This window comes from Drosophila mauritiana, chromosome 3R (genome assembly GCF_004382145.1).
Source record: "Drosophila mauritiana strain mau12 chromosome 3R, ASM438214v1, whole genome shotgun sequence".
NCBI classification, from domain to species: domain Eukaryota; kingdom Metazoa; phylum Arthropoda; class Insecta; order Diptera; family Drosophilidae; genus Drosophila; species Drosophila mauritiana.
In genome coordinates, this window is record NC_046670.1 from 24,783,349 (window position 1) to 24,805,587 (window position 22,239).

Consider the following 22,239-nt stretch of genomic DNA (forward strand, 5'->3'; position numbering starts at 1 on the left):
TCTTAGGCACATCATTCAGTTGGCTCTCTTTTTGGTCGTCTTGCCTGCCGCGCAGAGCGATCCCTTATCATTCTCCCGCTCGCGCTGATAACAGCGGCATGGCATCTGCATCTGTATCTGTGGCGGCGGCTGTAGCTTTCGTTATCGCCCGTCGTGCTGCCGCCGATGGCGATGCCGATCTTGGTCTTCGTACACGTTCGCACATCCATGGGCCGCACATATACTTATTGTCACACGTTAATTGGCATTTAATTAAGCGTCGAGCGTCGTCGCCGCTCTTATTCCACTGCGAACGGTCGACTGGCGCGGTTCTGAGTATACGGTGTGAACAGAATCCCTTTTGTGCGGCGAATAAAAGGCTGGGAAACAAAGGATATATATTTTTGATTCAATTGACCGATGTAATTTCGCGACGGCACCATAGCATAGTAGGTAGCTGTCGGTAAACCGGTTCCAAGCCCACTTTATTTGCCAAAAAAAGTGTAGATGCTACTATCTCGCGCAAAATCTGAAAGCTCGGATCATACGATATTTTCTATGTGCGGGTCGCGACCGATGTCTGGTTATATTGGGTAGAACGCAATACCATATAGCCACCACCGATCGGCCAGGAGAGCGAGAGCGGCATCGGCATCCCGCAGAGAGAACGCTGGAGCGGAGCGGCCATCATCTCCTCCACCATTTTTCATCAACAACATTTATATTTTTTTGCCACCGCAGTAGATGGCAGTGCAGTAGTTGTGGCCGCTGCCACCAAAAGGGTCGCTCTCGCGTCTGATTAGTCGCGTTTAATCGTCGGGTTCGGTACGTTTCCGAGACCACTTCCGATCACTTGCCCGCCGGCTGATGCCGGAGCATCACTACTGACTGACTAGTAGCACTAGCGCGCGGAGCCAGTCCAGGTCCAGGGCGCAGCATAATCATCATCATGTTGACGACCGTCCTGAACTTTGCCCAGCGCGTCGCCGAGATTTCTTTGCTCGGCGGCATCGAGATTGCATCAGTTGCCCTTATTGTCTACTACATATTCGCCAAGACGAGGTGAGTGCAAATGGGCGCAGATGGAAGCCAAATAAATCCCATAAGCCACCTATGTGTATATATCGCAAGTGTTTTGGTTGGTGTAGGTGCTGTGGGTAGTGTGTGTATCGCCCCCAACCTCCAAGTTCAAGTAATGCTGGCGAGTAAGAAGCGCCGTTATTTTTAGAGGCGCACTCGCAGGTTATCCAATGCATGCTAAATGAAGCACAGTGGGACCTGGCTACATAGGCCGCAAGTCCACAGCTCGAAAGTTTCCCCCTAGTTTCAGTGGGTTTTCACTTCTTATCGACATGGGCTGTTGTTTTGGCTTAAACTTTTACGGTCTAGATTAGTTTAATTGCATATTAATGTCATGAAAAGATGGATTGCACTCCTCAAAGTTCAAAGATCCAGTTTATGAACAACAACAATGTATCAAATCAATTATTTTTATATTTTCTATAGATTAGTGCACATATATGATTTCGATTAGCTGATAAAATATTTGTTTAAACAAAGGTTAGATGAGATAAAGAACTGATATTTTAAGCTTTCTCCGATGATTTTACTTATAGTTCTATAATCAATAACGAACACACAGATAATAAACTTTCGTGATAAGAAATACTTTGTATTCCCATTGTTTTAAACAAAATCAAGTTATTTCCATCGGTGCGATGAAACGAACTTGCAGTTAAAGGTATGCATACATAGTTGTTTCCTTTGTCGATGCTCCACTGTAGTTATGTTTTGTTTTGGTTTCGAGCGCACAACAGGTGGTTGCTCCATTGGCCATGACTCACAATGCCCCTTTGTCCAGTTGGCCCTCCGTAGAATGCAAATTGCTAGGCTTCCGCCTATCGTCCACGTGCTAACTGGGACTGGGGAAGCTGCCCTGGGTCATTGGTCATTGGTCACCGATTGACGTCACCCGGGCGTCAATAGTGTTGTTTGCTCCGGCACAAACACTTTCTCCCACCCCCAGCAGCTCCCCTCCCTCCTGCCGCCCACTGCCCAACGAGTACTCTCTTTGCAAGGCGCAATTGGCGATGGTGCACTCGCAGTGATAACCAACGAATCCCCCACCCACATTTCGCCCGCAAATCATTCCTGGCAACAATTATCGGAACGATTGTCGCTGTTAAATTCGTACCCAATTATCTGATTAAGATTGCACAATGGCTATTCTCGCAATCTCGCTGGATTTCGACCAGCTTGGGGGCCACAAAGAAAGCGTGGCATTCATCTCGTATCGGTGGGCAATAAAAGTAAAGTAATAATCCAAAGTGGGGATCCACTTGTCCTAGACCTCTAAAAAAAAGAAATTTTCCACAGCTCGAGATGATTGTGAAGTCCACTCTAAGATTAGCGAAAAGATTGCTGATACTGGATTTAAATTTATGCTGTAGTCTCAACGATCTCTGCTTAAAGTTCTCCTGGAACCTATTTTAATATTACTTACACTATAATGGTTAAACATTGATCTTAATATTCTAGTCGTAGTTAAGGAAAACTTGTGGAAAGATGTGATTATATTTGAAAATCTTTGATATTCCCGTTGAAGGTTTTCTTGTCGGATCGGTGGGTTTCGTCCTCTTCAAGGCAATCCATGTCCGAGTCCAGGCAGAACGTCGTCATGTGCTCATCCGACTGGGTATTATCCGATGTGGTCACAGAGGGTGTCCTGGGCCGCAGGCGACGTGCCTGGTTACTCCAGGGCTTCTCATCTCCCGTGGCGTGTGGCCACTTCTTGAGACCCTCCTCCTCGTGGTACTTTATGTAGGCGCGAAGTTCGGCGATCCGTTCCTTCTCCTTTTTGATCTGCTGGTTGAACTGCGCCTCCATCTTGCAGAAGCCCTTTAGGCGGCTCTCGTTCTTCTCGTGCTCCTGCATCTGGCGATAGAATCCCATGTTGTCCGATGCCCGCTGGTCGGCCTGGAACTTGCTGATCTTACGGTAGAGCTGCTGGAATCGAAGCGGATCCTCAAAGTAGTGGGCCACGTTTGCAGGCAAGTTTCTGTCGATCGGAATTGCTCGCAGATCCCGCTTGCACAATGGGCACTTCTTTTCTGTCGAGGATTCGCTCAGACAGGAGGCGCACAGGACGTGTTGGCACTGGGTCATGTGGAAGATCATCGATGGCTCGACGTTGCGGCGTCGATAGCACTTGTTGCAGTGGATTCGAAACATTCGAAAAACCAATTGTTTTGATTTGCAAACTAAGAGTTTGTTGAACTTTATTCAGCTGCTTTGGAGCGTCTTTAATCTAACGGGTTTTATCCTTTCCAGTCTGGCCACTCCGGTGGCTGCGCGTCTGGCAGCACTGGCCCCTAATTGAAATGCAGTGAACACTCTTTATAGTGAACTTATTGCTTTGAAAGGCGCAGGAAATACAGACTTCTTTGTTTCATTGTTTAGTTTTGGCATCATAACTATACGAATTTGGCTTTCGATTCCAAAATTCAATAAATTTCTTTTCTTAAGCGTATAAATGGTGGAATTCGTTTAAGTATTCTCTTTACAATCGAGTAAGTCGTCTAATCAAGAAAAGGTTCCGTGACAAAATAATTCAGCGTAAACAGATTGGGCTATATAAAAACTTGATGAGAGGAAAACGTGCTTTTTAACGTAATGCGAACATAAAAGCGACAGCTGATGTAATTATTTTTGATTTAATTAGGCATCCGTCTGGTTTTGATAGTTGAAGTATGGTTTCAAGTTCACCTAAAGATTAAGAGCCCGTTAACCACTCCCTTTATTGTTCAAATAAGTTAGAATTATATTTGGAATTCTAAACAGATCATCATATAGTATTTGAGAAACATATGTAAAAAAAACTTTACACAGTAGCGAACAAATGTTTGGCCTCTGAACATGTCAGCTGATTTTAAAGCGAATATGATGATACTATTGTATGTATAAAAACCATACAAAGCACGCTCAAAGTTCAGTTCTGCGCCATATTTTATGAACAACTAAACACTTATCAATAGCGGCACTACTCAAAAACATACACGACTTTCCGTATAAAAATATATACCCGCTGATGACTGCGTTGGGCTAATGAACTCTGGCGAAGTTGGACTGTAGACCGCTCAAGTAGCCGAATAATAATCGAAGAGGTGTTGTGTTGTTAATTGCGTGCTCCTGATTTGATTGCAGCACCACCCGCGTTGGTGCTACTTTATTTTATTTATTGATAATGATTGATTGTAACGCCATCCCTACTCATCCGATTACGATTGCAGGGCACCGGTAATCATCGCTGGCCTGTTTCCCAATCTGAATCTGAGCTACCGGACGAGCTACCTCAGCAAGATCAACACCATACGCAGCGATCTCCTGGTCACTTTGCGATCATCCAATGTAAGTTTCCCCGCCTATCAAGCACACATCCTCCATTAAAGTTAACCCCACCACGTAGTACACGCCGTGACGCAATTGCAGGGAGTGTCTAGTATCGCAGATAAGCAAACATTTCCACTCAATGAATTGTAAATACCGTATCCGTATTGCAATTCAGTCAAAGTCCGCAGAGTGATTAATATATTTGGCAAAAAATTAACTAAAAAACATTTATTTACCATCATAACATTAATTCTTAAAATTTTAAATTACAAATACATTTTCTAACTAAATTTAAATGTTTAAAAAAAGGTTTTTTCAAAAGTTTGCACTATTTTAAATTAAATACTCGTGGCGTTGCCACCTCATCCTGCCAATCGATAACAGTCCTGAAAGCTGAGCAGGACCTATCGGCCGTCGATTTCCTGCAAAAAAAGCCGGGCGCATGGAAATGCGTAAATTCTAAACTTACAATTTGAAAGTGCTGTAGAACAGTAGAATCTCTTGGCTATAATGCCCCTGGAGGAGTTTCACGCTCGCGGCTGGTTCGAGGTACCAATTGACCCGCCTGCATGACGTCTATATGTACGCTAGTTGCATCACAATCACACAATTGTTCCGATCGTTTCATTGCAGGAGCCCAAGACGCAGAACTCGGTGGCTCATGGCATTGGGACGCAGAATATGTTGGAGCTGACCCCGCATTCGGGTCAGAAGCCTTTTAAGAAGCTGTTCGACTGGGGCGTGCTCTTCCCATATGTTGCCCAGGTGGTGCGCAGCGAGAAGTTCGAGTACCGACAGGTGGGTGACCCCTTAAAGCTCATTAAACATGTACTCACCTTGAACTGCATCCCCTTAGGTCACCGAGATCGTGCACAACGATGCTGTACTGAAGCATGCCATTAAACAGGCCGCCGAGCAGACGCTACGGGAGCAGAGATATGCTAAAAATGGTCACCGTCTGCTCACGCGCAGTGCTAGTGGAGATCAGGAGGCGCAGGAGGAGGAGGACGAGAAGAGGGGCATATCCTATCAGGCCATTCTGCGTAAGCAGGAGCAGCGCGCCATTAGCATACTGAAGGACATGGGCTCCACTCTGAACAATGGCCTGTTGGCCTTCACTTCCTGGATCCTGTACAAGTTGCTGCCCTGCTTCCTCTCCGGCGTCGTTACGAACACGAAGCAGATCGAGATGCTCAAAACAGCCACAGAGCGTTCGCCGGGCACTCCGCTGATCTTCGTGCCGCTGCATCGCAGCCATTTGGACTACATCATGGTCACATGGATACTCACGAACAACGATATACGCAGTCCGCTGGTAGCCGCTGGCAACAACCTGCAAATTCCGGTCTTTGGTGGGCTCTTACGTGGTTTGGGTGCTTTCTTCATCAAACGCAAGATTGATCCTGTGGAGGGCAAGAAGGACGTGCTCTATCGCGCTGCTCTACACCTGTATCTGACCCACGCCTTGAAGCAGGGCCACAACGTCGAGTTCTTCATCGAGGGCGGACGAACGCGCACTGGCAAGCCGTGCATGCCAAAGGGCGGCATACTCTCTGTGATTGTAAACGCATTCATGGACGGCAGCATACCGGACGCACTGCTGGTACCAGTTTCCGTGAACTACGAGCGCCTCGTCGACGGGAACTTTGTGCGCGAACAGAAGGGCGAGAAGAAGATACCCGAGTCATTCGGCAAGGCCATTTCGGGCATTTGGAAGGCCCTGAAATCGAACTACGGCCTTATGCGCATCGACTTTAACGAGCCCTACTCGATACGTGAGCTGGTCAATTCGTACAACAAGATAGCCCGAGAGGATGGAAACATTGCCAAGGTCTACAAGCCATCTGCCAGGTAGGCTGCCGAAGATGATTTGATATGATTCTTATGTGATTGAATATGGTTCGGAATATTAATATATATGTATACTCTTTTATGACAGGGTGCTACAGCACAATCAGTCCACCTCCTCCTTGTATGGCACCGATGTTGTGTGCGAGGAGCACCGCAATCTCATCGAAAGCATCTCGCGCCAGGTGGTCTTTGACTGCGCCGCAGCCACCTCTGTGATGTCCACCAATGCGATAGCGTTTTTGCTGCTCACCCGCTTTAGGAACGGTGCCGAGGAGCAGATTCTGTCGGAGGCTCTGGACGACTTGCGAAACTCGTTGTCGGGCTGCAAGGACATCGGTTTTTCCGGGGAATCCTCGCAGATTGTGGCATATGCCTGTGACCTACTCGGCTCAGGTAGGCCGACCGTCGTTTTTTCTCCTCTGACATCCTGGCTAATTTAGTTTTAATTGTTTAGGTCTTGTGACTCGCACTCGGGATGAGAACGGGCGTTTGGTGATTAAGCCTGTGAATTCAGTGGAAAGCTTTATTGAGCTGGCCTACTACTCAAACATGCTGACACCGCACTTTGCCCTCAGCTCGATACTGTTGACCACCTTCCACTCACTGCTTCCGGAAACGGAGAATAAGAAAGACGCCGCCGTGTCGCGCAAAAAGCTGATAGACACCGCGCTGGAAAACTGCCAGATCTATCGCTACGAATTTATTCTAAACAAACCGACGCAGGTGCTGGAGAATTTGCTGTACCAGCAGTTGGACGACCTCATGATTAGTGGTTGCGTTTTGACCGAAGAGGTATATTAAACTTCGCTTCTCTTGCAATTTATGTATAATCTAATTTCAATGCTCCATAGCTGCACGACGATTTGCCGAATGGCGTTGAGAGCAGGCGCTTAGCCAACGCCCTGGCCGACTGCCTGGACGAGGACGACTACGACGACGTGCGCGCTGGCGAGGCGGATGAGCCCAAGCTGCTTTTCGCCAGCGAAACCCCGGCGCAGCAGCGCTACATTTGCGAGGTGCTGGCGCCCTTCGCCTGGACGTATGTGACTGTGGCGCAGTCCCTGCAAATACTGCACAAGAACTCCATGCTGGAGTCTGAATTTATTAGCTTTGTGATCAACGATCTGAGCAGCAAGGTCAAGCGCGGCAGCTGCATCTATGGTAAGTGGCGCTTTATGCATCAATAGTTACACCTAATGCAACCCCAAACTCACTTTCAGCCGAAAGCATATCAACCGACTCCGTGCGCAACTGCCTGAAGCTGTTGGAGAAATGGTCTGTGATCGAGGTGTGCAACCAGCAGGGCATGCGCCTGATCTCACTCAACACGCTCTACGAGATGTCTCGTGAGTCGCTCAACTCGATCGTGAAGAAGATCGACGCAATTGTACCAAAATTCAACTCGGGCTACTTCAGTGTAACGCCTTAACAATGGGCGCTCGCTTTATTTTTGGCACTCATGTTTTATCCTTGTATAGTGCATATCCACTTAAGTTTAAAGTGCGTACTCCTAGATCTTAGACTTAGCTATGTCTAGTTTTATAGTCATACGAGTTTATATATGCCAAAGTGCTAGCTTTACTGTAACTAAGCGACAAACAGTGAAATATGAACAAATTTCTAATGTATAATTTAAAAACCTTTTCTATATGCGGCCTCTGTGCGGCAGGACAAACGAAAACAATATCAACTATACTGAACTGATTGATTAAACTTTATAACTTTATAATAGAACATCTTACAAAATAATCGTCTCACTTTATTTTCACAACATCCATCTGCGCAGCGCAATCTCCACTAGATTGTCTCTTAAAAACATACGTCATAACTTTTAGGAAATAAATACATTTGGTGAGAGTTAAAAATATTCCTGCATAATACAACAAAAATGTAATGTTAAAAAATGTTCTTCCTATCTAATTGGCATCCATTAATCGTCCTTCGCATCCATTGGCTCATCGTCCGCACTTATGTGTTTCACCTTGGGAGTCTTCTTGGGCTTCACATGGATACGAACGGTGGGTGCTTTTGCCCGTCGCATCTGCTTCAACTTGGCATGGGCCTTTAAAAGGAGAATAGGTTTATAACTCCATAAATTGGGTGTTTCTTGAACAGCTCACCTTAACTGCATCATCCTTGAGTTTGCCGCCGATCTCGCCGGAACAGCGCTTTGCTCCGCAGAAGCAGGCCTTCTTGCTGTTGTTCATTAAGTCGTCCCACAAGTAGTTGAAGGTGAGCTCCGTGTTCTGAAAAGGGCAGTTTTATCAGTTATACCATCACCATGTGATCAGTGCCACTTGAACGTACCACTGGAATGTCTTTGATTGCAAATATGCCCACACGATGGATGCAATTGACGGTCCACTTCTGGGTCTCGCAGTTGGGCTCGCACGAATGGTTCATGAAGCGAGCCAAGTTGCCCTTCGGTCCCGCATCGATTATGAAGTCCTTTTCCACGCCGAAGAAGTAGTAGTTCTCGTCGCGATCCCGCTGCTTCTGCTCCATGCGCCGCTGGAACTCGGCATGATTGATCACCTCGCCCACGTACTCGATGACAAAGTCGCCCGCGGCTATGGGCTCACGGTTGACGAGCCCAAATCCCCGCTCGTTCATGTAGACCACCTCCAGACGTGGCGACTTGCGTTGCTCAAACATTCGATTCTCGCAAAGACTGCCAGCCTTGCAGTATTCCGGATTGCATTCATTGAACAGCATGCGGTTGAGGCAGCCAGCCTCCGGGCCACAGGGATGCTCGTCCACCGGCAGGCAGTTACAAGTACTCAAATCCTCTAGATTCTGCGAGAATCGCAACGGTGGCACCGCCTTGTTGGTCTTGATTTTCACATATGGAGGCGGATGGAGCTTAATACCACTCTGGCGTCCCATGGCCTGTTCCTGCCGGCGGGCTTTGATGATCGTAAGAAAGCGCGAAGCCTCTTCCACGCCGGTGGTGTAGTTGCGAAACAGCTGCGACTTTGTCTTATGTCCATCGCCCGTATCCCCCTCGATGTAGAGGTAAACGCGACGTCGCGAAATCCAGCCATGATCGTGTGTGCCAAAGAATCGCACCACAAAGTCATTCTCGCCGTGAGCCTTCTTAAGTATATTGCTGGGCACCTCAGTGGGCGGCAGGATGATGGCCGGCCACCAGCGGAAGTTGTTGAACTTCGCCCACACTATCTCGCCGTACAGCGGCAGACGACCGCTCTCGCACTCCTCGCAGATGTAGTTCTCGTTGGTCTTGATGGGAATATTCCGGCAGTGGGCGTGCACAGCAATGGGGCACGTTTCGCAGCATACCAATTCGCCGCCTTTGACGCAGATGTAGCACCACAGAACATTGACGTGGGCATCGGCCTTGGCGATGTTGTGCCGCGGACAGATTATGTTGGTGGCGTTGAGCATCTGGGTGCCGGCTGGAATGCAATGCGAGTCCTGGTGATAGGTGGCCGGGCAGCGAACGCACTTGGCCAGTTTGGAGCTGCCCAGCTGCTGGAACTTGCCGCTGGGATCGTTGGAGACGCATGTGTGGCACAAGTGCCGTGGGCAACGCGCCGAATGTTTGCTGCTGCTCGCCTGCGGCCAATATTTGCAGCAACTCGTGTGAAACCTCTTGCCACACACAGGCTGGCTGCATGTCAGGAGTTTATCTTCGATTGGCATGTGCGATGCTGCTTCCTCCTTCCGGGGAGTGCTGGGAACAGCTGGTGATTCAACTTGGTGGCAAATGACACAGCCTTCCGGTTCGCCCACATTGCACTCATGGCACACCAGTGAGGTACTAACTTCCTTGGCGTCGGCTGTTACATGCTCCTCATCGGGACTGGGAGATTTCGATGTGGGTGAAATGACCAGAGCCTTTCGACTGCCTATTTTGGGCATCGGAGCTCCTGTCTCCTTTCGTTCCAGGCAGTCGGCATGCAGCCAGCTCGAGCAGGTGCGCGAGCAGCGCACAAGATCGGATCCCGCCTGGTAACAATATTTGCATATGGGATCGCGGCTTAGCCCACGGAAGAGATACTTGCTGTCCAGCTGCAAGATGTCTTCAATTACTTCTTCGATGGGCCTGTTGACGGGCTTCTTGGACTTCGGCGCCTCGGAAAGGCGACGATCTGGCTCCGATGGTGCGGGCGTTGTACTTGAAGTCACTACAGGAGTCATGCTACGGCGCACCATCAAGGTCATAAGGCGATTCGAGAGTCGCTTGACAGTGCCAACACCGCTGCCACGACCAACCACCGACGAGCCCAAAGGCTCGTCAATTTCCCCGCTGAACAAGTCGCGCTCTAGCTCGCGCAACTGGAGTTGCTTCAGGGTCCAGAGATTGCTGACCACGGAGACCAGAAGACTCTCCACTTTTTCATCTGACCGGTTCATCATTACATATTCCATGATGGCAGACAAGAGCTGTCTGAACTCGGGATTCTCACAAACGGAGCTGTCCACAGTTGTTATGGTCTGTGAAAGAATTTCCGCCAAGCTGTTCCTACCAGTATCCGCTTCGGTGCCATTGCTCAGTTTGCGGCGCTTGGTCCGCTTTTCGTTCTTCCTCTTTATGGGGGAGAAAGCCGGACTAAAGGGCGACTCCGAGCGTTCTCGCTTCACGGCCAGCAACTGTGTGCCTTGCTTGTTGTGCAGGTTGTCCGTGGAGTCGTACAGGCTGCTGCCCACGTCAGAAGTGTCCTGCATCATATACTTGGTACGGTTGCGTTTTTGTCTATTGGGAGTGCTGAATAGTTAAACCATATTTATTGTATTCACTGTGATAATAGGGAAAGCGAGGTTTGATCTACTTACACAACGTTCTCGTACGTCTGGTAGAATTTTTCGAGGCGATCGGAGTACGGGATCTGGGTCATATCTTGCGCCTCTTCGATGGCCTGTCGCCAGATGACAACCTTTGTTCGCTTGGGCACCATTTGACGGTACTTGGCGCTCTTCGGTCCATGCTTGATTCGCAATTCCTCGCGCATATCTTCGAAAGCCTTCAGTCCGGCAAAGGTCAGCAGATTCTCCGGCTTAATCCAGTTGCGGCGTCCGTTGTCGGCGAAGAAGCGCACATGCACTTGAATGGGAACGTTGGCGTTGTCAAGGGATGAGCGCTGAGGATGGCTCGGCATGTTGCCCACAATCTGGCCAAGCGGATCCGGACACACCATGCAGGGCCAGAAGCAGTACGAGAAGACCTTGCCCCAAAACAGATCACCAGCTTGGTAGATGGGCCAACCGGGATCAGTGACTATGGACAGGCCTTTGGCGCTATCGATGCTCACAGAGGAGGGGGATTTGATGGATGCGGCGAGCGCCGTGGAGCTCAAGTCGGGTGGAGATTTCAGATCCACCTCCGTGGAGGAGGTACTTTTTTCCAGTTCTTTCGGCTCTTCAGTGATAACCATGGAAGTGATCTCTACTGTATTCCTAACTATATCTAAGCTGATAGTATCCTCTTGCTTTATATGAACATCTACGGCTGCTTTGTGCTCAGCCTCAGTCTCTGGTTTAATGGAGATCGCGGTAGTTTCAGCCACCTGATTTGGGGCTTCTTCTGCTGCCTGGTCAACTTCATCTATTGGCTCCGTTTTTACTGACTTTTCGTCAACCCCTTGCTGGTTTTCCTCCTCCAGTTCGAGGGACACTTTCGCCTTCGACACTCTCTTCATTTTGCGCTTTACGTGCTTGCGAACGAGTGGCCGTATGACCAGGTCCTCGGAGCCCGTCTCGAAACCGGTGCTGTTGGGCGAACTGGCGCCGTTCTTGATTAGCAGCTTTTCGATAGGGCTCATGTAGGTCTTGCTGAGCAGCTGATTAGCGCTATCGTCTCCACCACCTCCTCCTCCTCCTCCCCCGGGGGTCCTTGGTGACGCATTATCATGGGCCAGGGTCTCGCCAGCACTGCTGTTGTTGTTCAGTGCCGCCGCTTGGTTAACGCGTCGCCTCGTCGTGCGTATTGTGTCATCGGAATCGGAAAGCGTCGTGGGTGAGTTGGCATTGGCATAGCCAATATATTTGGGGCTCAGCGCCGACTGCAAGTTGATAAGATCTCGTTTCCCTAAAGCAGCACACACAGGCGCACACACAAAAGCAGATATATTAGCATATGGACGGCGTAAGGCGGGGTATATTTCGCCATTGTTACACTCACTGTTCACCATGGACACACGCTGTTGTTGCTTTTTTTGGACTGGCGTCTGCTGCTGACTCTCCAGGTCGGACTCCTCCCCAGCGGGCTCTGCGCCGTTCTGGCCGGGGTCTTGGCTGGGCTTGTCCAGCAGTCGAACCGGAGTACTGTTGTTGGTGTCCATCGGTATTTCAACATCATCGCCTTCGGTGGCCGCCGACTCGTCGTTGCCCGCAGCCACTTCGTCGGTGGCGGCCAGGGAATCGGACGCGGAGTTGCACAGCACATTGCCGTGGGCAGCGTCGCCCTCGATCTCGGAGTGCGCTTCCGTGCTCAGCTTCATTCTGCGGTCCAGTTTAATCGCGCTCTCGTCAATTAAACACTACCGTTAACTCGACAATATACAAGAACACAGAGGCTTCGCTTGCGCCAAAACCTCGATTGCAACCGTGGGCATCGCGGTAGCTATCGATCCATCGATACGATCGCTAAAAGGCGTCCCACATTCCTATCGGTTACACTTAGCAAAGATTAGCACCGTTATGCACAGTGTGATGATGTTTTGATTTACTTACAGTATAGGTTTATAAATAATAATATTTTCTTATAATAATTTTTAGATTAAATCATAAACGAATCAATTATTTATGTACATACACTTTCAAAAACCTATTAAGTACGCCACGGGGTGTTTATTCACTCGCTCTCAGGCATCTCATGCTATCCAATACAAATTCCTAACTACATGTTTTTATCCCTTTTATATACATTTTGTGTAAAGGTTTCTTGGCCACGACTGAGATACTACTCCGGCCAGGGAACTTTGTTTCAGATAGTTTTTATAATAGTAATTCGGAGTAAACAGATACTCTCATGCATTGTTGTTTTCCAAAACTAAATATTTTAACTTCAATTCAATTAACTCAATTCTTCCACCTTATCGAAAACAACGTGAATACCTGAATTATTTGACATCAATATGAACATTAAGTTCTTAATGTATAGCTGATTAAATGCAACTTGGCTTTAAAGATAAAAACTCAGTTGCACACACATTTCTACACTTTATTATCATTTCATTCATAACTCACAAGTAAAAATGTATCTGTATCTGCAACTCGTCAAAACTGGCTAGTAAAACTGAGAAGTTGGCATAGCTACCGCTCACGCACGACGCCCGAATCCAATCAGGGCGAAACTCACGTGGGACGGCCATCCCTAGCGTAAACATATGTACATACATGTAAACGCATGTAAAGACAAACTCGACGTTTATCCTGGATTTCCTCGACACTCACGGGTGTCGCGGCAAGCAACAGCACACGAATAGCAAGGGCCAAGGGGCATGGACGACTTTATCAAGACGCTGATTGCCGAGGTGAAGTCGCAGGGCGTCTTCGACGAATTCCGCTTCAACTGCTGCCTGGCGGACGTGGACACGAAGCCCGCCTACCAGAATGTGCGCACCCAGGTGGAGACGGCGGTCAACGATTTCCTGGCCAAGCAGCAATGGACGCCCGAGACCAATAAGGTCCAGTTGCGAGAGAGGCTGCGCAAGCACCTTATGGAGTGAGTATGCTTCTGGCGGGGCTTGGGTAACCTGGGGTAATCACATCGACTGTTTCAGCTCCGATGTCCTGGACAAGGGAGTGGACCAAATCGTGGACCAGGTGGTCAATCCCAAGGTGGCCACCATATTCGAGCCAAAGATCGAGAGCATTGTCTACAAGTACCTGGGCATCACACCACCTGCGCGACCCTCTATGCTGTCAGCTCCGCCTTTGCCGCCATTTGGTGGCCACTTGAACGGCAGCAGCCTGCTCAATGTGGAGACCACGGCTGGCCTGCTGCCCACGGACCTGGAGCAAATAAGTCCGGACTCCGATCGGGCTACCGTCAAGTCGGAGTCGAGGGACGACGAACTTCCGCCCGGTGTAGACGACGAGGACACGTCGCCCTCCTACGAGCTAGTGCGCGAGCGGAAAACACTTGCCATCAAGGAGGAGCTGAACAACGTCTCGCTGAACAACTCGGATTCGGTAAACGGCGTCTCACAGGCGTCGCAACTCTCGCAGGTGTCCAGTGACAGCCGCCTGACCATCGCGTCGTCCGCGGAGTCCATGGTTGATGGCCAGCAGCGCACGGCAGCTCACAACAGTGGGGAGCCAGAGAACATTTGCGAGGAGGCGCAAATGCCAAGGTTCAGCGAAAACTCTTGGGATGCTAGTGCGGGTACAGGCCGAAGTGGAGGTCGACAGCTCCACTTCGACATCAAACAGGATGCCATTACCTTCGAAGGTGGGTTTGCCGGGCGCCACGAAGGGTTATTTAACTTCTACGATTTCTTTTTCGTGCAGGTACTGAGCGAAAGAACTCTGTGTCGGAGGAGACCACTAGCACAGGCGTCCAAATTCTTTCCATTGAGGATGAGATCATGTCGGAGGTGAAGGCGAACATAGACGACGCCAACAATGCCAGTATTGAGTCTATTGCACCGGAGACTGTACAAGTGCCAGCACCGCCACAAGTTGATCCGCCTCCTCCTCCGCCGCCAGCCTCGCCAAAAGTAGATCCTCCTCCGCCGGCACCACCAGCAGTTGAGTCGCCGCCAGGGCCCCAACCACCAGCTTCACCTCATTTCGATCCACCTCCCCCACCAGCACCACATGCAGTTGAGCCACCTCCTCCACCACCACCACCAACTGTTAAGCCACCGCCACCACCAGCACCACCAACAGTTGAACCACCACCACCACCACCACCAGCTCCACCTACAGTTGAACCACCACCACCACCAGCACCACCTAAAGTTCAACCACCTCCTCCGCCGGCACCAGCTGAAGTTGAACCACCTCCTCCGCCGGCACCAGCTGAAGTTGAACCACCTCCTCCTCCAGCACCACCGAAAGTCGAGCTTCCTCCTCCGCCAGCCCCACCAAAAGCTGAGCCACCTTCAACGCCCCGAAGGGCGGAAGGTAGTAATGGATCCATCACAGAGCTGGCCGCGACACCCAAAGAGACGGAAACTCGGGATAAACTACACAATGCATACACGGAAGTCAAAGAAGATGAGCAACCAGCAACAACTGATGACAAGCAAGATAAACCCCCAGAGCTTGGACTGGACGCACCGAAAGACGCTGTTAGCACAGCGTCTGAGTCCACGGCGTCGCCAGCATCCACGTCCTCGCAATCAAAAAGCCATTCGAAGTCTAAGGACAAGGAAAAGGATCGGCGACACCACAGCCACTCAGATGACAAACAGCGGCGAAGGAGCAGAGATCGGGACCGCGATCGTAGTCGCGACAAATCCCACAGCAAGCATTCCTCGAGTTCCAGCTCGAAGCACTCCTCGTCGAACTCCTCCAGCTCGAAACATAAGAGTAGCAGCTCCAAGAACGATAAGAGCTCCTCAAGTTCATCTAGCCGGAGTAATCGGGAGTCGTCCTCATCCAAGCGCTCGGGAACCACTTCTTCATCACGCCACGAATCCTCCTCACACAAAAAACACAAGTCCAGTTCATCATCCTCGCGATCGGAACGAGATAAAGACAGGGAGAAGGACAAGGAAAGGGAAAAGGACAGTCAAAGTCGCAGCCACCACAGCAGTAGCAGTTCCTCATCGTCGTCGAGGAGGAAAGATCACGACCGGGGCCGCGATCGTGATCGCAACAAATCGAACAATTCTGGGAGTGCGGAGAACAAGGCGATCCACGATGATCACAGCGAGAGCAAAGAAAAGTATAAGCAGCGTCGTGGTTCCGACTCAAACGACGAGGGGAAGCCTCCCAGTTCTGGTGGTCCGGCCAAGAACTCTCAGCCAGAGGATTCAGCAGCTCCAGTGAAATCAGATGCGCCCGTGGAGAATGGTAACGGCACGAATGGAAACTCCAACGGCAGCACCAATGGTGCTTGCGACAGTGCCAGCGGCGTTGTCATCGTGAGCGACATCCTGCAGCAATCGACGAGCAGTTTTGTAGAACTGACCGCTAGATCCCAATCACATGACAGAGCGGAGAGCAGTAAGCATGAACCCGAAGATATTGACGGAAAAGGGGCGGATAATCAGCCGGAAAAACCGGAATTGGAGGCGAGGCAAGAAGAGTGTGCTTCGCAGAATGAAGTGCCAACTGTAGAACCTCAAACCTCAGCTGACTCCGTTCCTGATTTGCCAGCCAAGGAAAGCATGGATACATTGGAGGACGAAAAAGTGGAGACCAATGTCGAAGAGAACAAGCCAGAAGAGGAGAGCAAACCGGAAAATCCTCCCGAAGAGTGCGTCGACGAACCTGCTCAAGTCGGAGATGTGGGGGATCCACCGAAAGATGCTGACAAACCCGCCACACCAGTCCCAATCTCGAATGAGCAAAGCGACGGATTTAGTGCCGACTTTGTGACCCACTTCGAGGAAAACACAGACGAGTTTAGGACGCGTCTGCAGCTCATCAATCAACTGATAGAGGATCGAAAGAATTTGCTAAACAGGTTAAGTGAGGATGGATCACAGGAGGAGGCAGTGGATATACGTGCTCTGCGACGCAGCCTATCCAAGCGAAGACGGAGCAGCATGCAGGAGCAGCATCGAGTGGAGCGGGAGACGACACCGCCGCAGCCAAGAAGTCCGAGCAGCAGCAGCACCGCCGGCAGTCCGGCAAAGAGACTGCGACGGGAGGAGCCCAAGTCATCGCCAACGCCATCTGACGCCAGCATAAACTCGAAGGAGAACGAGGCATTGGAGAAGCAGGAGCATGGTGCGTACTGTATCATTGCTAAGTTTCATTTGGTGTAGCATGTGTTCCTGGAATCTCTCATTTGCTAACCCTCGCAATGGGTGGATCGATGCAATTGAATTGTCCTATGTCTTAACGTTTAGAAAAGCAACTATAAATTGAGAATAAAGTCTATAATTAACACAAATCGATCCACCCAAGCGACTGTGATCTACATACATCTCTGTTCTCATGCTCATCCTCAATGTTCTTCTTTACCGCCTCTATTTTCTCCTCCACACGCATATCCACATTGTTTGTTAACTAATATACAAAATATGTAGCTGTATGAAGCCACCACTAGTAGTCCTAACCAAACCGAAATGGAGCTGGGTAAGCGGTTCCCGCGCGATTCTCTGTCCTTTGCCCGCCGATTGTTGATGCTTCCAGCGATTCCCGTGAATGCGTGTGACTAAAGTGCTTGTTTTTATCAGCAGACGCCCTGTCCGCCAGGCGACTCAGCAAGAAGCTCTGCCAGCAGCAGCGGTACACCAACGATGATCTCTACAAGCCCCGTCCAATCCTGTCGCAGCGCTCTCGTCGCCGGGGCCTGGACTCCATCCTCTAGCCAACGGACAACCTGTTATCGGAAACAATAAAAGGCAATTGTTGTTAATGCATTTGACATAAAACAAGTGTTCGTTTCTTTCATCCGTTTAATGGGCCGTTTCGCTTGCCAATGGTTTTGCTTCCGCTTGTTTTTTCGTTTGAATTCTTTAACAATAAAATTGTAATTTAGCGCTACACCTTAAAGTTTAATAATCGCCGGTGCAGCATATCCATATATATTATGCATATATATAAACAAAAATAACAGTGTACGTAATATGATGCATTATTGTATATTCTGGGCGATCCACTAGCCTCGATCCCCGGCACTCAACTGCGTCTGCTACTCAAGGATGTGGAACCCTAGCACTGAGACGAGGATAATGTGTGATGATGGATCGAAACAGTCGAGTGCGTGGAGCAAGGACAATGGACATAGCTAGGCTACGGCTCTACATGGGGCTGGCTAGTTATAGTACCGGGTGTAGATTATGGGGAGACGTAGTTCTCTGGGAGCTGTATCTGCTGTATCTGCTGCTGTTCCTTATATTTTGTAACATCTCAGTTTGAAGATTTCGGGTGTAATTTGATTACAAATTATTGAATTTCCTTCATCCGCGCGCGCGTGTGCTTTACATTTTTGCTCTTGATTACTTTACAACGATCAACATAAATATATGTGTGTATATGCGTATATCATTTGAAAATTGTTTAAAAAAAATGTATATATAAATGTTGTAAATCAAAGATTGTAATACATAGGTAATAGTATTTTACAAGAAGGTTCTCTCATTTCGAAGTAACATAGATACAGTATCATCATTAGCATATACTTTTAACAAGAATTTCGCACTTTGCCTAAAACTGTCATAGTGTGTGTAGGTGTAGGTGTAGGTGTGGGGTGTGTGTGTTTGCGTGTTGTGTGTGAGAGCGAGAGTTTTGTGCAGAACAACAACTACGATTTAACCTCCGACTATGGAGTGATAAAACACTCTCACCGACTCCTCGCAGAGTATTCATACAAGCAGCTGGGTCCGGGCGGGCCGGTAGTGGAGCAGTGACCAGGCGGTGGTTTGGCGGAACGGCAGGCGTTTCGAACACCGTGTCGCCCCCGCCTGCCCATGTGGCCGCTGCCCTGGATCCACTCCAGCCATCATCCCATTCCCTACCGCCAACTAATAGCTACGCTTAGGTTTAGCTGTCGCTGCTGCTGCAAACGTTTCGAACGCGGGCCCCGCTCGCGGCCACGCCCACCGGCGACGCCTACGTGCTGAAGCCCCTCTCGTAGGGACTCTTCACGTCCGTGTGCCGCGTGTGCAGATTGATTGTTGGCCCGGCGGGCCGCGTCGACAGCTCGCACACCGTCTTGATGGCACCGGAGGCATTGACCGAGGTCGGAGCAGAGTGCAGGGTGGCCGTGGTGTCCTTCTCCTTCGCCGCCTCGCGCTCCTGATCGATCTGCTCCTCATCCGTAGTCCTTGGCAGCACGTAGTCCGCTTTGCGGGGCTCCGAGCTGCCCGTAATTGACGATTTGTACTGATCAGCGTCCAGGCCGCACAGGTAGAACTTGAAGAACTCGTACGTCGACCAGCAGATGGCCGTGGCGGGCATGGAGTACAGAACGCGGGCAGTCGTGCCCCTAAAGAAGCCCAATGGACCGGCCATGTGGTAGATCTGTGAGAGGGCAAAGAGCAATAAGTATGGGGTTTCATTCAAGGCGAGACGAAGCTGCTGTGAACTATGACCTTTGTCAGCCAATTATAAATCGTAAAGTTCACAAGCAGTTTCTTAAGTGCACATAGCACCATATTTACCTTTCGACTGGCCTCGATCATGCCGCGCGTCAGTCCAGTCTCCTGAGTATTCAGTAGCGTCTTGATCACGTCCAGGGGCGTGGTTACAGCCGCCGCACACGCACCGGCTGCTGCACCCGCTGCCATGTGCACAGGTGGATTGTATTTCCGTTCCAGATTCAACTGCCGTGCACACGACGATTATCAGGGTATCAGTTACTGAAAGGATGTGTTCGTTGGGGCGTACTTACTTTGTTCTGGAAAAACTCGTATGTGGTAAAATGTATTGTCTGATATGGTAGGTTCATGACCAGCTGCGTGCCGTATGCCCGGTAGAAGGCCTTGAAGCCCTCCCTCTTGTAGATATCCCGCACGCAAGATACCACCGATGTGTAGGGCGAGTTGTACATCTGCATCCGCTGCTTGATCACATCCGTGGGACTAGAAATGGCGTCGTGTATGAGGGTGGCCACCGCTCCCGAAATCACTGCAACGATCACACGCTTGATTAGCAGTCCTTCGGTGCAGGAGAACTTTAAAACCTTACCGTAGTTGAGGTTTCTCACCGATGTGAACTTGGCCGTGAGCTCCTTGGTCATCTCGTAGGCGGCAAAGTATAGCGAGTGCGCTGGTCCAGCACCCAGCACCACGGCGCTGGCTCCCCGAATGGGTCTGCAAGACGGCGGTTACAGTGATTACTCCATATGATATACACTTGGCAGCACTCACCTCAACAGGCCCTCACGCGTGATCATGTTCCGAAGGGTTGACACTATGTTCATGTTTTGTGTGGGCGGTGAAAGACTCTGCATTCGCGTCTATAAGTGGGCAATAATGGAACGTTTAAAATAATTGCATATATATTTACATTGTGCATTTCACAATGGCAGTACTTGTTGTTTAATTTACTCTGTTTGTCCTAGATTAAACTGGTTAAAGTGGTGCGTCAGGCCTACTAATTTTGCCTCTGATAATACATCAAAAAACGCAGATTAAGTCGAGGGAAGTTAGCCGCATAAACTCGTTGCTAGCTATTCTTTTGCAAGTCACGGTTACTCATGATATGCAATACAGAGCCCAATACAATTGTGGGGGATATCCAATGTTCATTTCACTGGCTGACATTGTCAAGACCTCAGAACGTGCTCTCATCATGATTTGTGATTCAGAACCGATGGGGTGTGATGGTGGTTTCCGAAACTATTTCAATCTGGCAGTCGCCGAGAATCGAATTGTGCAAAGTGGCAGATAAAAGGGGAACTAATTGTTCAGAATATGCATAGATCATCAAATGAAAGTTTTGCGAATTTAGTTTTGTTTATGGGATTGTCGAGATAAGGGCTATAATCTGTACACAACAGCAGGGACTAATAACCGATATCAGTGGAATATACAAATATATAATTGCGTGCTTCCCGGCAAAACTTTCGCTGATTTACAAGCCAGTCACTCGGGGCCTACAGATTTGCATTTGCCCACGTATTTAACGATTGCACATACATATATTGTATCTGTTCATACTTAATTGTACTTATTTAAAGGCGTGCCTGTCGAGCACACAAGTCGGAATTATATCTGGGAGCAGAGAGCAGCATCCATATTGTAAATTACGAAGGCGCTGGCTTTGCGATGCAGATAAGATTCGCTGGAACACGGCGCAACTGCATTTATCTAGCCGCCGGCTGGCTGCTGCTATCAATAACAAGTCAACAAGGCAATCCAAGGTGAAAAGTAGCCCCTCGAGTGGGGGAAACCTAATTAAAGGGTGCTCTGCGACGAACTGATAGAAGTTTCCATTGCATAAAAGCCCGATAGAGCTGCGTTCGAAGAGATGGCGGAGCCAAAATGATTCATTTATCCCGATAATGTGCTGTGTGCCGTGATAAGCAAGCATAGTGATAGGTAATTATTGCATACTGGCGGCTTCAATTGGTGTCCAATTGGGTTTTCCGCTCTCTGGCTTTCAAAACTTCACGAAATTAGCTCGTCAAACGGACTGTGTCCAGAATCTAAATTATAACGATGACGCCGGGAATCCCGACCAGGCTTTAGACTGGCAACCAACTGCCTGCCGGCTGTCACTTGCGCGATTGACACATGTGGCCACGAAAATCAATAAGTGCTCGAGCCACCAGCAGGCCAGCCAGCCAGCTGAGTGAAATACAACGAAACAAGAATCGGTCAATAATAGGTATTGAATGCGTGGTGTACATATGCACATATTAACATATATAACCATATACATATGTGTATATACTTGCGGCGAACGTCATTACGAGGTGGACATTTGCATATGCTTAAGTGGCGAACCTGTGCACTTGGTTGGCCCTACCGAATTTTCAGGAGAACGATGAGAACGCTCCGCCGATAAGAGCTAGTCCATTTACTGTGGCTAATCTTATCGCGGAAGCATAAACCAATGGAACGTGCTACGATAAGCGCACCGAGTGGCTATGTGTGGCTATACCACACAGAGCTCTTAATGAGGAACGCAACTCTTGGTTGCACTCGAGACGTGGGCAATTACATCACGATTATGCCAAAGCAGCGGCGGCACACACAAAATTCCGATTGATAGTGAGGTTAGGTCGTGTTATGTTCATGCCGCTGCTCCTCCGATTACCAGGCGGCCATGCAGTCACTCTCACCTTGACGGAGTCCAGCGGATACATGACCACATGCTCCAGCACGCCCGCAATTGCGCCCGCCGTCATATTGACACCCACACTGGTGGTGGGCAACGATTCGTAGTCGTCGATGTTCATGGTGGATCCGATCCGTTGCCGTCGCT

General features: G+C 49.4%; 5 protein-coding genes across 10 annotated transcripts; 2 read left to right on the forward strand and 3 right to left on the reverse strand.

Moving 5' to 3' along the window:
• The first annotated feature begins 265 nt into the window (after window positions 1–265).
• LOC117145528 (glycerol-3-phosphate acyltransferase 1, mitochondrial) lies at window positions 266–7,960 on the forward strand. Of its 2 annotated transcripts, XM_033311221.1 has the most exons (8): window positions 266–1,041; window positions 4,269–4,386; window positions 5,002–5,166; window positions 5,225–6,219; window positions 6,308–6,612; window positions 6,674–7,011; window positions 7,071–7,380; window positions 7,440–7,960. In XM_033311221.1, the coding sequence occupies exons 1-8, from the start codon at window positions 929–931 to the stop codon at window positions 7,646–7,648; spliced, it is 2,553 nt and encodes an 850-aa protein (XP_033167112.1). In that variant the 5' UTR covers window positions 266–928; the 3' UTR covers window positions 7,649–7,960. The 2 variants fall into 2 exon arrangements, with proteins under 2 accessions (XP_033167112.1, XP_033167113.1); XM_033311222.1 differs by lacking the exons at window positions 266–1,041; window positions 4,269–4,386 and adding an exon at window positions 4,759–4,917.
• On the reverse strand, window positions 2,237–3,210 carry LOC117145530 (RING finger protein nenya). The gene has a single exon (XM_033311224.1). It carries the CDS (start codon window positions 3,208–3,210, stop codon window positions 2,551–2,553), a length of 660 nt encoding a protein of 219 aa, XP_033167115.1. The 3' UTR covers window positions 2,237–2,550.
• Window positions 7,631–12,779, reverse strand: LOC117145527 (probable histone-lysine N-methyltransferase Mes-4). Of its 2 annotated transcripts, none has more exons than XM_033311220.1 (5): window positions 12,362–12,779; window positions 11,017–12,268; window positions 8,527–10,936; window positions 8,340–8,465; window positions 7,631–8,281 (listed from the first exon to the last, which is right to left on the reverse strand). In XM_033311220.1, the coding sequence occupies exons 1-5, from the start codon at window positions 12,678–12,680 to the stop codon at window positions 8,150–8,152; spliced, it is 4,239 nt and encodes a 1,412-aa protein (XP_033167111.1). In that variant the 5' UTR covers window positions 12,681–12,779; the 3' UTR covers window positions 7,631–8,149. The 2 variants fall into 2 exon arrangements, with proteins under 2 accessions (XP_033167111.1, XP_033167110.1); XM_033311219.1 differs by having other exon boundaries at window positions 8,527–10,948; window positions 12,362–12,778.
• A 780-nt stretch (window positions 12,780–13,559) lies between these two features.
• Window positions 13,560–17,738, forward strand: LOC117142369 (nucleolar protein dao-5). 4 transcript variants are annotated; one of them, XM_033306298.1, is made up of 5 exons: window positions 13,560–13,906; window positions 13,965–14,635; window positions 14,695–17,088; window positions 17,391–17,439; window positions 17,544–17,636. In XM_033306298.1, the coding sequence occupies exons 1-4, from the start codon at window positions 13,683–13,685 to the stop codon at window positions 17,396–17,398; spliced, it is 3,297 nt and encodes a 1,098-aa protein (XP_033162189.1). In that variant the 5' UTR covers window positions 13,560–13,682; the 3' UTR covers window positions 17,399–17,439; window positions 17,544–17,636. The 4 variants fall into 4 exon arrangements, with proteins under 4 accessions (XP_033162189.1, XP_033162190.1, XP_033162186.1 ...); XM_033306299.1 differs by having other exon boundaries at window positions 17,541–17,632; XM_033306295.1 differs by lacking the exon at window positions 17,391–17,439 and having other exon boundaries at window positions 17,541–17,738.
• A 10-nt stretch (window positions 17,739–17,748) lies between these two features.
• LOC117142370 (mitoferrin) lies at window positions 17,749–22,213 on the reverse strand. The gene is made up of 6 exons (XM_033306300.1): window positions 22,097–22,213; window positions 20,178–20,266; window positions 19,996–20,120; window positions 19,700–19,935; window positions 19,470–19,631; window positions 17,749–19,329 (listed from the first exon to the last, which is right to left on the reverse strand). The coding sequence occupies exons 1-6, from the start codon at window positions 22,211–22,213 to the stop codon at window positions 18,919–18,921; spliced, it is 1,140 nt and encodes a 379-aa protein (XP_033162191.1). The 3' UTR covers window positions 17,749–18,918.
• Window positions 22,214–22,239: the final 26 nt, after the last annotated feature.